This window comes from Coturnix japonica, chromosome 21 (assembly GCF_054131305.1).
Source record: "Coturnix japonica strain WE chromosome 21, WE-NBRP24, whole genome shotgun sequence".
Classification (NCBI taxonomy): Eukaryota; Metazoa; Chordata; class Aves; order Galliformes; family Phasianidae; genus Coturnix; species Coturnix japonica.
The window spans coordinates 4682769-4697938 of NC_140683.1; the positions used below are offsets into that span (position 1 = coordinate 4682769).

General features: G+C 46.6%; 2 protein-coding genes across 19 annotated transcripts in view; one reads left to right on the forward strand and one right to left on the reverse strand.

The window, feature by feature from the left end:
- The window catches only part of KCNT1 (potassium sodium-activated channel subfamily T member 1), a 55536-nt gene extending 49288 nt beyond the window's left edge, over nt 1–6248 (forward strand). For 9 of the 11 annotated variants that reach the window (XM_032448145.2, XM_032448146.2, XM_032448144.2 and 6 more), the window contains 3 exons: nt 1175–1237; nt 3182–3266; nt 3381–6248. In XM_032448145.2, the coding sequence (XP_032304036.1) occupies nt 1175–1237; nt 3182–3266; nt 3381–3501 (269 nt within the window). In that variant the 3' untranslated portion in view covers nt 3502–6248. The remainder of the gene's footprint in view (nt 1–1174; nt 1238–3181; nt 3267–3380) is intronic. The other 2 variants (XM_015878873.3, XM_015878876.3) reach the window with 1 other exon arrangement.
- A 1561-nt stretch (nt 6249–7809) lies between these two features.
- Nucleotides 7810–15170, reverse strand: part of CAMSAP1 (calmodulin regulated spectrin associated protein 1) — a 28343-nt gene continuing 20982 nt past the window's right edge. For all 8 annotated transcript variants that reach the window (XM_015878857.3, XM_015878859.3, XM_085521154.1 and 5 more), the window contains 8 exons: nt 15002–15089; nt 12175–14611; nt 11491–11627; nt 11196–11404; nt 11009–11111; nt 10559–10674; nt 10207–10325; nt 7810–9958 (listed from right to left, as the gene is read on the reverse strand). In XM_015878857.3, coding sequence (XP_015734343.2) covers nt 9656–9958; nt 10207–10325; nt 10559–10674; nt 11009–11111; nt 11196–11404; nt 11491–11627; nt 12175–14611; nt 15002–15089 — 3512 coding nt within the window. In that variant the 3' untranslated portion in view covers nt 7810–9655. The remainder of the gene's footprint in view (nt 9959–10206; nt 10326–10558; nt 10675–11008; nt 11112–11195; nt 11405–11490; nt 11628–12174; nt 14612–15001; nt 15090–15170) is intronic.

The following is a 15170-nucleotide window of genomic DNA, read 5'->3' on the forward strand; positions in this document are numbered from 1 at the left end:
CGAGCCCTGCAGGTGCTGCTGGACCCGTCTGTGGATGCTGCACAGCAATGCAGTGCGCATCGCTCCCGGGGTGGCTGCAGTGGGGTCTGTGCCTACAAGAGCTGTGCCCGCGGTGTGTGGGTAGCCTTGAACACACAGAACCACCAAATCATGGTGTGATAGAATGGTTGGGTTGGAAGGGGCCTCCAAAATCAGCTAGTTCCAACCTCCTGCCATGGGCAGGCTTGACAACAGGCAGCCCAGGACCCCATGTTGGCTCTGTTTTGGGTCAACTCATCCAAATCCTGTGCCCCACAGTGCTGCAGGGCTGGTGCTGCAGCTCTGCACCATCACCACGCTGTATCTCAGGAGCATCCGGCGGGGCTGGGCTGGCTTGGTGGTGTGCGACAGCCGCGTGTGTCACTGTGCTTCATGCTGACCCCATGCCTTTCTGGTGGGGACCACAGCCCCGCACTGGTGCTGGGGTCTGTGTGCCCGCACCTGCCCCGTGGTTACGGTGCAGTCCTTTGCCCACGGCTTTCTCGGTTCGTTTCGTCTTTCTGCCCTGTGAGCCATCCCGTGCTGCCTCCTGTCTGCTCCATGCCAGACCCCTTTCATCGCCGCAGCCGGGCCCTGAGCACTGAGCACGAAGCCCAGCTGGGGTTTGCTGCCTGCAGCAAGGAGAGTGGGAAATGCAGATCAATGCAGGGAAACAGAGGGCATGTGGAGTGCACTCCATGGAGGGGAAGGTGGGGACAGCATTGCTGGTTCAGCTGCACACCTGGCACTGCTGCTTGAGGGTGATGCAGCACTGAAATGGAGCTCTGTGTCCCTGCTCCCCTCCTCCTTTCCTTGGCTCATTCTGGGGGACGCAGCTCTCTTTGCTCTGTATCACTCTGTATTTGCTCTGTATCACTCTGCTGAAGGCAATCGGTGCTGCAGTGCTGGTACAGCCTGACTGCTCAGTGCAGCTCTGGGGCTCCAGCTGGGATGTGCGCGGGCACCAGGGCACGGCCGGCATTGGTGTGCTTGGTGGTTGGAAGGACACTGGCTCTGCCTGCTCTCCTTGCCTTTATCTTTTGCTCCTTTATTGCCCAAGTGCAGCAGCTCGTCTCTAATATTTGCCGAATCATGGCTTGCTGACCTCTCTCTCTCTCTCTGTTTATGTCTGTGCCTTTCCCTGTATGTTCTGTAGAGGATGTAGCAAATTTAACAGCCAGTGATGTGATGAATCGGGTAAACCTGGGATATTTGCAAGGTAATGCTCACTCCCTGGGAGTCACGCGTGCCTCACGGCGTGCAGCGTACAACAAGATCATGCCAGCTGAGCCCAATCCACACCCTTGCCAGTTTTCACCTTAGATACTCGATCCTTTCACACTCCGTTGTCGGGTGGAACTGGAAAACAAAAGGCACTGCACTGCAGCTGCAGGGCTCCCTGATGTCAGGAGAGAACAACACAGGGACCCTTTGGAACTGGTGCCAGGAAATCACATCCCTCAGCTGTTACTGATAGCAACCTCCTTGCATTGCTCTGCAGGTTGACTTTGGCCTGCAAAACCCGGAGCAGTTCAAGGAGGGGGTTTCTGTCTGCTGCTGCTGAGCAAAGCAGTGCGGGAGGGCATCGTTTGCAGCTTTGTCCTGGGTTGGTTTGGGGTGCAGACCCACGTGTCCCTACAGTCACCCCAAGACCCCAGGGAGAGGCTCGGGGTGAAGGGACGCAGCACCCGGTGCTCAGCGCACAGCTTCATGCAGAGGGGCTTGGGAAAGCCATGGGGCAGCTGTGGCCCTGCTGGGCTGTGGTTCAGGCTTTGCCAGCCTATGCTTAAGGTGAAAAGTTGGCGTTTTCCTACAAACCATGTCCACCCTCAGAGCCCCAGCCCAGCTGTGGCTCATGGAAGCCCCACTCAATATATTGCCAGCAGCTGCGGGGGCTGCGCAGAGCTCAGGGATGGTGTCCCCCCCTCTTTGGATGTGTTCTGGCACAGCTGTGAGCCACCCCCACCAGTGCCCTTCCACAGTGTGAGCCACCACTGTGAGGGTGCAGGAGCTCTGGATCCCCTCCCCCCACAATTATCTGGGGGTGCCAGCTGGGACAAGATGATGGCAATACACGTGGCGGGTTCAGCAGTGCTGCATGGGGGTCAGGAAAAGGTGCTTCCATGGTGCAGGAGAACCTGTGTGCCCCAGGAACCCCCCCTCCATTACGGCACATTCCATGCATCCCCTGCTCTGTGTGCGCCTCAGCACTGCCACCCCCATCCCCGCTGCACTGCAGGGCTGAGCACTGGGATGGCTGAGAGCTGTCAGCCCTGCGGTCTGGGGAGCAACCAGGGAGTGAGCAGCAAAAAGCAGATGGGCAGGAAGGAGGGATGCGTCTGCAGACCCTCCCTGTGCTCCCCATCATGCCATGAGCTGCTGGCATCCCGGTGCACAACCCTGCAGCAAGCCCGTGTCCGTCTGTCCCCTGCAGTCCGTCCCCTGTCCTGTCCATCACATGCCCTCGCTGTGCTCCCGCTGCTGCTTGTTCCCAGCACCCGCTTCCCCCCATGATCTTGTTTGGCAGCGAAGGGCCCCACGTGTCCCGGTGCTCGGTTTGGCATCACCGCAGCTCCACAAACCAGAGCCGTTCCCGAGCGGTGCTGGGGGCTCTGGGACGCCGCAGTGATGTCCTGCGGGCAGGAGGGCATGGAGCCTCGGCAACGTGCTGCTCGGTGCTTATAGATGCAACAAGGGAAGAAGGTGGCAAAGCGTGGTCATGGCCCTGGGGGGGTTTGGCTGCCCTGACCCGATGCTCGGGGTCATCGTGCTGTACTTAATGCAGCAAGACTAACGTGTTTCATTTTTTTGCTCGAACAAGGTAAGACATCTTTTTTTCTTATTTCATTTTGGGGCTTGATGTGAAAAGTCCACGAGTCTCCGGCCTGTGCCATGGCTGGGAGCAGCTGAGGGGCTGTGGGAGGTGGTGGTGCTCTCAGTGGCGTGGCCATGCTAAAGGACACAGTGCTGTTCTCAGGGACCAGCTGTGACCCTACTGGGCCTGATGCTTGGGGCTACTGCAGTGGGGCTGCCAGGGCATCTATGGGGTGCCCATTGGGGTATCCATTGGAGTGCCCATTGGGGCATCCATCGGGGCGTTCATCGGGTGTCCATCTAGGCGCTCTGCCAGTCCTGCCCACCATCCCCTTCTCTCCTCCGGCAGATGAGATGAATGACCACCAGAACACTTTGTCCTATGTCCTGATCAACCCACCCCCAGACACACGGCTGGAGCTGAACGACATCGTGTACGTGTCCCCCCCCTCCTCCCCACACACGCTCCCAATCCCACCCCAAACCTGGGATTCCCACACATGGTGCATGGACACGGCACACTCCATGTCCCGCTCTGTGCCCTGCAGGTACCTCATCCGCTCCGACCCGCTGGCACACGTAGCCAACGATGGGCAAAGCCGCAAGAGCAGCTGCAGCAACAAGCTGGGACCCTGCAACCCTGAGACACGGGATGAGACCCAGCTCTGAGCACACCCCATGTGCTGCAGGGATGAAAGCGAGGGGACAGGCGGGCAGGCAGCCGGACAGAGGCACCATGTGGGAGTTTTTAACTTTTTATACCAATACCGCAACTAGTGAGAAAGTCTTTGCTGGTGCTGGTGGTGAGACTGGAATTACAAGTCGGCCCCGTTTGGGCAGGAAGCCGTGTTCGGAATTGTCCCCAAATGATGCAGGCTGTTTGCATTGGATGGGGGCACTGCTGAGCCAAGGGCAGTTGCCCCATGCTCATCCTGCTCCTCTTTGCTGGGTGCCCAGGATGGATAGCTCAAATTTGGCACTTTCACCCCAATGCTCTCCTTGCTTGTTGGCTTGTCCTGGGGGCTGCACGGAGACAATGGGGAAGAAGGGGACGGTGCAGCCCTCGCAGCACCCAAACAACATCTGCAGATCCCAAAACACACCAAAAAGAGAACAAAGTGACCCAGAGCTGTGCAGCCCCGCTCTTGTTGCACACGTCCATGCTGGCACCCACTGGGGCTCAGCAGCAAAGATACCATGGACAGGGATGTGTCCCACACCGTGTTGGCCTGGCCAAGCCCCTGTGCCACAGCTGGGTGTGCATTGGCAGCACAGCGGCCGTGGAGACCTTTCTATAGCAGAAACACCAGATGTATTTTCCATCTACTTTTGCACACTTTGCCATGTCAACGCGTCAAGGTTTTTCGTTTCTTTTGTTTTGTTTTTCTTTGACTGCCAAAGTGAATAACTCAGCTGTTAACTTTCTGTACTTCATTTACTAAAACTCCAACGTGATTTATTATTAATTATTATTATTATTTTTTAATGAGAAGCCTGTAAAGCACAACACAGCCGTGCCCTCCCAGTGCCGCTGCCAGGAGGGGGTTCTGCCATTCCCACCCACCCACCCCTTCTCTACAACACACAATAAACGTTGTTTACATAAAACCTGCTTATAGTTGCAGCACCCCATGAAGGTGCTGAGATCTGCATTGCCTGAAAAGGGAAAAAAACCCACCCAGGCAAAGCTCTTCAGGCCGACAATTGGACGGGGTTTGGGCTGGCCTTGATTTTAATGCCATCTGGCACTCAGTGGGCAGTGCAGGTGGAAATACAACCCCCCACCTGAGCCCTCGGCTGCACTGAGATGTGGGCACAACCCAGCCATCACCGCTGCTCTGTTGGATGTTATTTGTTTCCTTTGATGCATTATTATTATTTTTAATCCCATTGGTTGCAGCAATTCCGTGTTGTATTTATTTCTGGTTGGAAGTTGCCGTGCCAAAAGAAATTCAGTAGTTGCCATAGGATAAACAGCGAGAGCAGCTGAAGCACAAAGCTGACGGGGTTGAGCCATGTCCGACCCCACAGCGCTCCGCTATCAGTGCACACAACCAAGCCTGGAGATGAAGGTTTTCCATCCCATTCACCTTTAAGGGAGGGGTGAACAAAGCAGCACTGCACCCCATTCCAAGGTGGGGGGGCTGAAGTCACAGCCCACTCAGTGATCCTTATGGGCCCTTTCCAGCTGGGGATATTCCAGTTACCCCGTGCTGACTGTTCAGAAGGGAACATTTCCATCCCTTTCCCCACCATTCATTGGCTGCTCTATGAGCCAATAGAGCACAGCACCCCCCAGCCCCCCAGGCACTGCAGGAGCATCCCTCCCCCTCACTGCATTCCAGCGCCGCTTCTGTTTGTTTAATGTATAAAGGTGTGTATTTAAGAAGGAAATAAGCTACATGTGTGCAAATCACAGGCTTTTCGTTTTTGCAGGTATTATTTCTATGGTGTAAATGTAGAGCTGACGTTCTAATGGGATGTTCAGAGAAAAAAAAAAAAAAAACTGTAGCTATTTTACCTGTGGTCAATGTAAATCTAGGAGTTAAATTCTTCTAATAAGAAGGATTTGGTTACAACATGAATGTAATAATGAGGATATTCTATTTCTGTAAGGGTTGTGGCACCGCCACCATCAGGAGCTGCTGCTGCTCACCCAGGGCTGGCTCAGAGCAGTGGGTGCTGCACTGAGGCCATGCAGGGCCCCAATGCACAACAATATTTATTTCAGGTCACCCTCAGTGGTTTCTGTTTTTCCCTCTATTTTCCCAAGGAAATGCAATGGTTTCACTGCCAGCGGTGGGTCGCACTTTGCTCATTAGGGAAAGCATCACCCCCCCCAGCCCAAAGGGGATGCACACAGATAGCACTGCTGGCCCATGGCTGCCTCCTCTTCCCCTTATAGCTCACCCTTATGTGGAAGAACACAGCACTGGGGCTCCCAGAGCAACGCAATGCCCATAGAAAAACAGGATTCTATGAAGGACGCAGAGCTGAAAGGCCCCAGGGCAATGCAGACACACAAGAGAGGGCTGTGATGGCTCCAGGTTTACTGACATTGTATGTCCCACAGCACTAACAGCTCCATCCTCTGAACATGAGCACAGACCACATCACACACTGCAGATACACTGAGTAGTCACAAACCTGTCCCCATTTTCACCCCTCCATCCAAACAGCCCTTTTACTTCCCAAGGGGGAACTGCTCTCCAGCTCAGCTCTGCGTGGGCTCCATCAGCCACAGCCAACAGAAAATGCATCCTTCCCTGTCCGAGGCCTCATTTTGGGACACGTATCCTTGGGGTGCTCTGTAGACAGCCAACTGCAGATGGGTTTTTTGTACCATTCCTGTGAAGACACTTCACATTTCTGTAAAGAGAAATCGAAATAAAAGAGCTGCATGCAGCAACAACAGAGACTGCTGTCTGCCTGGTGGCTGCCGTGTCCTGGGGTGGGCTCTGAGTGGGAGTGAAATAGTTAATATTGAATAATAGTTAATAGTTGAATAGTGAAATAAATCCCCCCTGCCATCCGGCAGCAGGAACGTGTGCTTGCTTTGCTCGCAGGCTTTGCTCAAGGCAGGCAGCCCAAAGGAAGGCACAGCCCCTGGGTTTATCACCATAGGTCTATTATTGGCATCATTTGTGCCATTGGTTCTGTTCAAACTTCGAGTCATCTGCCTGCATTCTGAATAACTGACAGCAACACTTGGAATGATGCACGGACTGAAAGAAGAGCAGAATTTGAGTAAGAAACTTTTCAGTTCATTTGACCTTCATCCAGAAGGGACACTCCATTTCTTTCATATGGGGAGCAGAGCTCCCAGCAGCATCACTTCTTTGGATGCCCTCATGCTATGGCCTGTAGCACCCAGACATACATGTATTTGTTACTCCTTCACAGCCTCTCCTCTTTAAACACAAGTCCAGCACGTTGCACTGAGCTGCACTCAGGCTCTCAGAACACCTCGGTGTGTTCACAACTTGGCTACTTCTTATCTGAACCACACAGCAGGATGGAAATGAGACAAAGACACATTAATGGGCAAACACACAATGTAGTGATGTATGAAAGCTTCAGAAACGGCACTTAAAAGCACTTTAAAGATGTACATTCTTGTATCTATTAAGAAATGAGTAAGAGATCAAGAGAGGTCAAAAGAGAGACCCACACCAACACTGCCCTGTGTGGTCATTGCTTAGTGCAGCACAGGGCCTGCAGCCCATTGAATCAGGCACAGCAGAGCCAAAGCCTCCTTCACATGGCAGAACAGGAGCAGCCACAGGGAAGGCTGAGCTCAGCAGCCAGGCTGGGCAGCACATTAATGGTACTGAACCTTCCAGTCCACTCCTTTCTATGAGCAATGATATTTCAGCCTGGAGGAGATAATAGAGGAAACTAAAAATAATGTTGAAAAAAGACATACTAAAAAAAAAAAAAAAAACAAAAAACAACCAATCTCTATGGACAAGGAGTATTTCACATGAGAAATCTATCACTCAAAAAACATTTCTAAGTTGGAAAGGTCTGCAGCTTTGAGATTTAAATGCTTTTGTGTAGCCACTGGAGGTGCATGAAGGGGCCTTAAATAGCCAATTTATACTTAAACCCCTGAGGTGGTTTGTCCTTATACATCACAAACAAGCTGACACCCAGCAGCTCAACAGAAGACGTTCTGTTGGTGCTTCTGCCACTTGCCTGAGCACTCAGACCCCAAAAAACCCACCAGCCAGATTCAGGAACCTGAAGTCTGATCAAATAAATCCTTAAGATGGCTGTTAAATAACTTCTGAAAGGTCAAATTCTACCATGTTTTAACCAAGGTAAGGATTGCTGAGCTCACAAAGCTGTCACAGCTGACAATGATGCTTTCTAGGAGCACAACTGAACAGAATAGCACATCTTTAAAGCATATTAGTTCTTGGACAGGATGAAGCATCACAACAACCAAAGGTACACATGAAATAAAAAAGGAAATCAGTTAATGATTTTTATTAAATTTCAGTGCTTTCATAAAATAAATATGGTATATAATATCAAACAGTGAGAAATAAAGCACAAGCATGAAAAGCATGGTAACAAAAGTTACACTCATGACGGTGTTTAATACTTAGCACTTTAGAAACCATAAAGCCTTTAATTATTTACAAGCAGCAAACTATCTAACATCATTTACAAAGTTGCAGCAGCCTATCAAGAAGTACTGGAAGGGGAAAAAAAAAATGGAGAGACTTCAATGGAAGACCTTCACTCCACTCTACCTAATCAGCTTTTTATTAAGTACCCCACTTTCCCCTTACGTACATAACTTCTTGCGACTTCCATTATCCTCCAAGTCTAATAATGACACTGCATTCTATTGCAGAGCTCAGCTCATCTCTAGGATTGATGTAGTGCCTCCAGCACTTCTGAGCGATGTTTTCAAGTAACACTCCAAAGGAAAGTAAACATGTGCAAACCAAAGTTACAAACCTAGGCGCCCCTCAGGCAGTCACACCAGATGGAGCAGGCGCTGGTTAGCGGATGAAGTCATGTTATAGCTATAGAAACCTACGGGAGGTCCAGCCTGGGCAGGAATGGGAACACGTTAAAAACTGGAACGGAACTGCAAATACACCCTGTCACCACAGAGAACAACGTAATCTGCTGAAACACAAAGATCTTTAAGGTCATGACTCAAGATTTAATATTTCAACATGAAAAGAAATCCAAGCCATTCGACTTATTTGGGCTTTTGAAACAAATGCAAACATCTCTGTTTAAAAATCGCTCTTAAATGAGGAAAAAAAAAAAAAAGAACAAATCAATATATATTAATATATCACCCAAAATAAAAAACGTACACACTCTTCATTTCCGAGCATGCTGCTCATTCAGAAGAAAGACAGGACAGAGAAAGAAGAATTACATTTCATGATAGAATAAAAACATTAAAATTTGTGATCGTTAAGTGCACCATCGTACAGGAGTAGCGTGCTCAGAGTGGACACGTTCTATACCTACCAGAATCCATCTTTATTAAAGCAAACAAATCTTTAGGACACTACCTGAAACTGATAACAACTGCGCTCCATTCAGCTTGCTTGCCTCAAGTTTCAATCAGGCACATTCCAGCCAGCAGCACCTGTATGCTTCTTCATGATTGTATTCCAGAGATCTTTCATTATGTGAACAAGTTTTAGTCTTTGTTTGTCTTTAAAAAGACTGGCTTTTGCAATGCTTATTCTAAACAGGTGCTGCAGGTAAAACTCTGTTCTGAGCAGCACAAGTTGGGGCTTCTTTCAGAAATCTGAGAGCTGGACTTAGGTTGGCAGTAGATACAGTACAGCTATTGGATGTATGAAACAGTTCCTCAAAAAAGTCTGAAAGGAAAATTTCCCCTAAAAACCAAACCAAACCCACTTCACCCGAGATCTGTTCAATCTTCTACCAAAGTTCAGAGCTCACCAGCTTTAAGAACGATAGGAAGGAGGAGGCCAATGAGGCGGAGAGGAAACAAAACTCAATAATTCCCAATTTGTACCGATGGAAAGCTTCAAGTAAAAGGAAACCCACTTGTTAAAGATCTTGCTACATGCACAGTCCCTCATCAGTTGAAAGCCACAGTAGTTAGCATTGGGTGTAACAGCAGATTTATCACTCATTAAAAAAACACTGATAATGTTCCTTCATTCTTAATAACTTGCATCCATGGTTTCTGTTTAGAAACTTCTTAAAAAATGTTTATGGTTCTGCACATTTCATACCAAACCGGAGGAAAACAGTAAACATGTCTTCATTTGATGCAATCCCATTCAGCAATCTCCTGCCCAAGAACTCAGTGTCATTTACGAGTCTGAGTCTTCTTTGGCACTGCAGGTCGCTTGGCTTGCCACAAGTGGTTATGGATAGTAAGAGCATCCACGCTAACAGACATGGTTTTGGCTGGAATCACATTGAACTGTTTTCTGTCCGAACTGTATTTGTAAAGTTTGTCAATCATTTTCTTAGTGATGCTCTTTGGCCCTGTTCCAGTCAGCTTGTAGATTTCTTCAGTGTCTGGATAGTAGCAGTAAAGTGCTCTGAACTGGCAGCCAGCATCACGGAACAAAATGATGTAGTGGTTGGCATCACATTTTTCAAGTTCCTGCATTAAAAATAAGCAAGTAAACATACATGGAGACTTCTCACAGTGAAAGTTCCCACACGATGTGCCCAGCTTTTAGCTTTCCCACATAGCTAGAATAAGTGGGTTGTCCTTGAATAGCATTCCTCATTTCACAGGTACATCTTAAGAAACAGAATACAGCACAATGAAGGAGTAGGATTATGAAGTGAGCTCTACAGGTGAGCTTCACTGTGAGTGCATCCATAGTTTTCTATTTTATTGCTTACCTCTAATATCGAATTCTTATGTGGTTCATTCACTTTTCCAGCAAGACAACAATGAGATATAGCATTGTGAATAATAGGTTTGTTTGATTTGCTGCTGGGCTCCTTAAATAGTTTTGGACCTAAGGAAGAGAAGCAAGTAAACTTTAGTTGTCCAGCGCTTAAGACCATTAAGATTTTAATTCATCAGAAGTACTAGAAAAAAAAACAACAACATTTTCTTCAATAACTGACTTGTAGATATTAAACAGAACAAAATAGACATATAATTTCTCAAAAGTAACACCAAAAATACCAGAGCTTTACATAACCTGCTAATCACAGCAAATGCTCAAACTGAAATGAAGATGGTTACCTGTGTATTCTGCCACTGAAGCAATAGAAGATGCAGTTGAAGCATTCTCCCAGTCTCTTTCTGTGTTTCTGCTTGGATTTCTGCTCAGTATTGGTAATGACTCCATAGATTCAACTCTGTTGGGGAGAGAGAGAAAATAAGCGTTTTCCCTTCAGATCATCAATAAATTCACCAGACACTAACCCTGAAAAAACAGACTGTTGTCCTTCTTCCTCCTCAGAACTGTCAGCCTCTCTCTACCACATTAATGAGGCAAACTTCCTATTGTTTTTCCCAAACATATAAAATTTCACGTTTGTACAGGCAAAATTTGGCACCCAAGTAAAATAGAAGATGAATTCATTAATTGTTGCACCTCTACTTCTGCAAACCAAAGCAAACAACACTGAATCCTAACGCTCTCATAAAGTAGGAGAAATGTTTCTTTCTTTATTTTTTAAATATCTCTACCTCTGCGATGGTGTGCCTCCAGAGTGCACGCTTTCAGGTTCTGTTGTTGCTGCTGAGGCCAAAGAAAGGCTGGAACCAGACTGAGCACTGCTCAAATTATCAGCTACAAAAAAGAAGACACAACGTGAATGCTTTTGTTAAAGCAGATTACCAGACTCACTGAGAACCAACAATTCAAAATTCTTACGAGTAGAAGAACACTTTGTCCCTGAATCACTGTAAGATTCTTCACGATGGACCGACTTTGGCCTGGGTTTCTTGGGCTTGGATTTGGGCTTTCCAAGCCCTTGCTCCTCCAAGATTTGTTGCTGTTTTTTCCTTAAATATTCTTGCTTGATAAGTTCCCTACGAGCCTTCTCCTCTTCTTTGCGTATTCTGTCCTCCTCAGCTTTGCGACTGAAAAGCAAACCACAACATTCAATGTATAATGATTTTCCTCATTTTAAAGAGGAAAGGAGCCACCCTTTCCCGCATGCTATTACCGAGCTTCATCTCTTTTCTGCTCAACTTCAGCCTCCAGCTGCTGTTTCCGAAGCCGAGCCTCCTCAGCTTTGCGCTGCTGTTTTAGAAGGAACGCTGCACGTTTTTTTGCCAACTCATCTTCGGCTTTCTGTTCATCCTGCAGGATTCACAGGGATAGAAAGATGTGTTTTCCTGTAGTCTTTACAACAAATCATCAATCACAGGATTGCTGAGGGTTCCAGGAAGATTCTTTTAAGGAAAACATATGGTAGTACTTTTGGAAACCTTTGGATCATCGGAATAGAAGAGTGTAACTCAGACAACCATACTGAATTTTTTGGTGGCCTCTAATAGAACTCCAATAGAACTTCAACACCAAATTCTATAAAAGCGAAACAAACTATGGTCTCACTTTACTCCAATTTTAAGGAAACATAAACAGCACAGAACCTTGTAAAACTATAAAGTACCAGGAAACTACAACAGATAACCCCAGTGTTAACAAAAGCCTTTATGTCACTAAATACGCACCATAGTACACAAAATCAGAGGACAAATTTACTGAAGTCAAGACCAGGAGATTTTTAAAACAGAAATGGATAAAGAAAGCATTGTAATGTCAGAACACAAAGTTGGCAAAAACAAGTTCTTAATGCTAGACAAAAGCAGAACAATGACTAAATACATAACGGTAACATATTTACCTTGAAAAAAAACCCCACACCAGACTTCTGATCACCTTCGCTAATTATATCCGCAGAGCTATCCTGGTTCTCAGATTCTCCTTCATCTGGAGCTTTTAAGTCAGACAAATCTACTTCAATGAGATTAGCCTTGCTCCTCAATGGCTCATCCATTGGGACATTTTCCTTTCCTGAGCCATCAGAAGAATTCAACCCTATTTCTTTGAAGCTGTTATTCACCTCTTTGCTCATCTCAGAAATGATATTTGCATCTTTTGAGGAGGAGAGAACAAGTGCCCGCTGATTACTCTCATCATGAAGTCTATAGGTATCAAAGAAACACTTTTCTTGAGAACCGCTTCCCAGATCAGGGCTATTTTCAGAGCCTATTTCTGTTGGCGTCTTTGACAAGCTGTTGGATGGAAACGGTCTTAAATGCGGTAAGGTTTCTAGACTTTGTGTTGGGGTTTTCACGCGTGCTGAGTTTTGTTGCCTGTCTTTAGGGACTTTCAAATCAGCTGGTCTTCCTGACCGAGGACTCCTGCCTTGACCAAATCGAGGAGGTTTACGAAGGCTGTTCATTCCAGTTGGTGACAAGGGCTCAACAAAATGGATCGATGCTTTTACCTTTTGGTCCTGAGAGTTACTTCTGGTTCCTGGTGATGGCACTGACGGAGATTTCATAAGCAATTCCTGTTGCTGAGAAATCTTTAATATAGCCTGCTGAAGCGTGCTGATTGTTTCATTAAGCTTTTCAATAGAGAGGTCACATTCATTAATATCTACTTCTGTAACGTTGTCTTCTAGAAGGGCCGCAGAAATAATTTTACTTTTTTCCAATTCATGTATAGCAGCAGCATCTTTTGGTTTATGTTGCTCAACGAAAGCAAGGCTTTCTTGCATTTTTACTTTTGTTACCTCCTGAGAATCACTAATTACATCTTCTCTTTCCTCATCCTTCACAAAATACTCTTCAGACTTAGAACTCAAAGAAACTTCATCTAAGTCTTCACCATTGTGCCGAGGGTATTCTTTTGGAAAATGCTCAGGTTTAAGCGGTTGCGGAACATCGGGAGATTTCCCTTTCTTAACAACGTGCAAGAAAGCTGCCTTGCCCAATTTTAGTCGCTGCCTTGCTGATAAGGCTTCCATCTTCTTCTTCTGAGCTTCTATTGCTCTTCGTTTCTCTTCCAACTGCATATGAAGCTGCACCAATTCAGAAGCTAAAAGGTTAACATTATCTTTATTTGGTCTGTTGGGGCTTTGCTCTCGTTTCTGTTTCCATGTGGTCAGTGGAGCTGGGCAGCTTTCTGATCCATCTGGTGTGGTCTTTTGCGAACTACTTGTGCTGGACTTAGTTTCATAGCTATTAAGCCTCTGAAGTTTTCGTTCTGCAAAATTGGTCATGCGGACGCTCCCACTGGCCACTGACACACTGCTAACCTGGGAAATGGTACTCAAACATGGGCTGGAACGCCCACTTGCATCATCTTTATCTTCATGTTCTTTCACCTTCATATCTTCTTGCAGCTTTGCAGATTCTTCCTCACCTATGTATTTAGCAACTATAGGATGGTCATCTAAGACTACCAAGTCCTGTTCAGTGTCCTCTATGTCTAAGAGATCAGAATCAGAGTCCTGTCTCACCATAGTCCATGTAGTGTCTGGAACATGTAAACTGAGATTTTTCACATAAGTTACATTGACTTTACTTGCTATGTCATCATCAGATTTAGCAGCATGAAGAAAAAATCCCCCAGTGGGTTGATCCTGAACAGAAGGATCTAAACTGCTACTCGCCAAAGGTCTGGAGGCTTCTAACCCTGCCTCCATCAGCGCTACCGAGTCTGCAGCACTGGACTCAGTAACTGGAGTGAAATCAGAACTAGAAATTGGAGTAAAAGTCCTACTGAGATCATGGTCACCATGACTGCTACTTGTTTTCTTGCGCATCAAAGGCAAGTGTCCCTCATTTAATCTCTTTGTTATAAAACTCCTTTGTTTCCCCTCCCCACATTCATCCTCTTTATTTATGATTTGTTTTTCCTTTGCTGGCTTTAGAACTGCAGGCATTAAAGGCTCCAGGTAGAAACTGTCTGGTTTGCTTTCTGAAGTCTCGCTGTTTATTTTTGGAGACCACGCAGCTGCAGCTATGCTGGGTACCCTGGCTGCTGCATTCTGCAATTCCATGTCACCACGGTTTGGCCTTTCCTCAGATCTGATTATTGCAATAAGCTCTTCATCTTCATCTTCAATTTCAACGTTGTTCAGCAAGCTCTTCCCATTAGTTTTCACTGATGGAGGATGGGGCTGGTTTTTTGGAGTTACGTTAACAATGTTTGAAGCAAGGCTGTCTTTGCTGATTGATCTAGCCAGACTAATGCTATCACCAGACCCAGGGTCCACATCAGTACTGGCAGAATGATGAAGAGCAAATGGTGTTGGCTGAGACAGAGGCCTAGAAAAGATAAGAACAGTTCACTGAAGAGAAAGTACAAAAAGTTATGATTTGCTGACTTAAGGACCATAATACATAAAGCCAACATTTCTGTTCCATTTGGAAAAGGCAGCCTGCAGCAAGAATGACCACCAACAGTAAGACAGCAACCTCAGATACTTAAATTCTCAATAGTGCCTACTGCAAATCAAATTTAAAGTATGCTCAACTGCAACAGTAAAATCAATCATCCCTGAAAACGCTTATTTTTTAAATTTAATTAAAGAAAACGAAGTTAAGCAACACTGTCCATTTCTTAGGAAGCGATACCATATTACTACAAGGACATCTCTCACAATATGGAGTATCCTTCCATTAAATAGTACTGTAAAACCTAAAAGCACACGTTACCTGGGTTTCTTCTCTGGCCATGCAAGAACTGAACCTCGTGGCTGCCCATCAACACGAGTCAGAGAATTAGAACGATGCCGATGATTACCTACAATATTTTTTAAAATATGTTTTAGAACCAATCTTTAAGCGAGGAGTTTCATCGCCTTTAATAGCAAATATAATACAT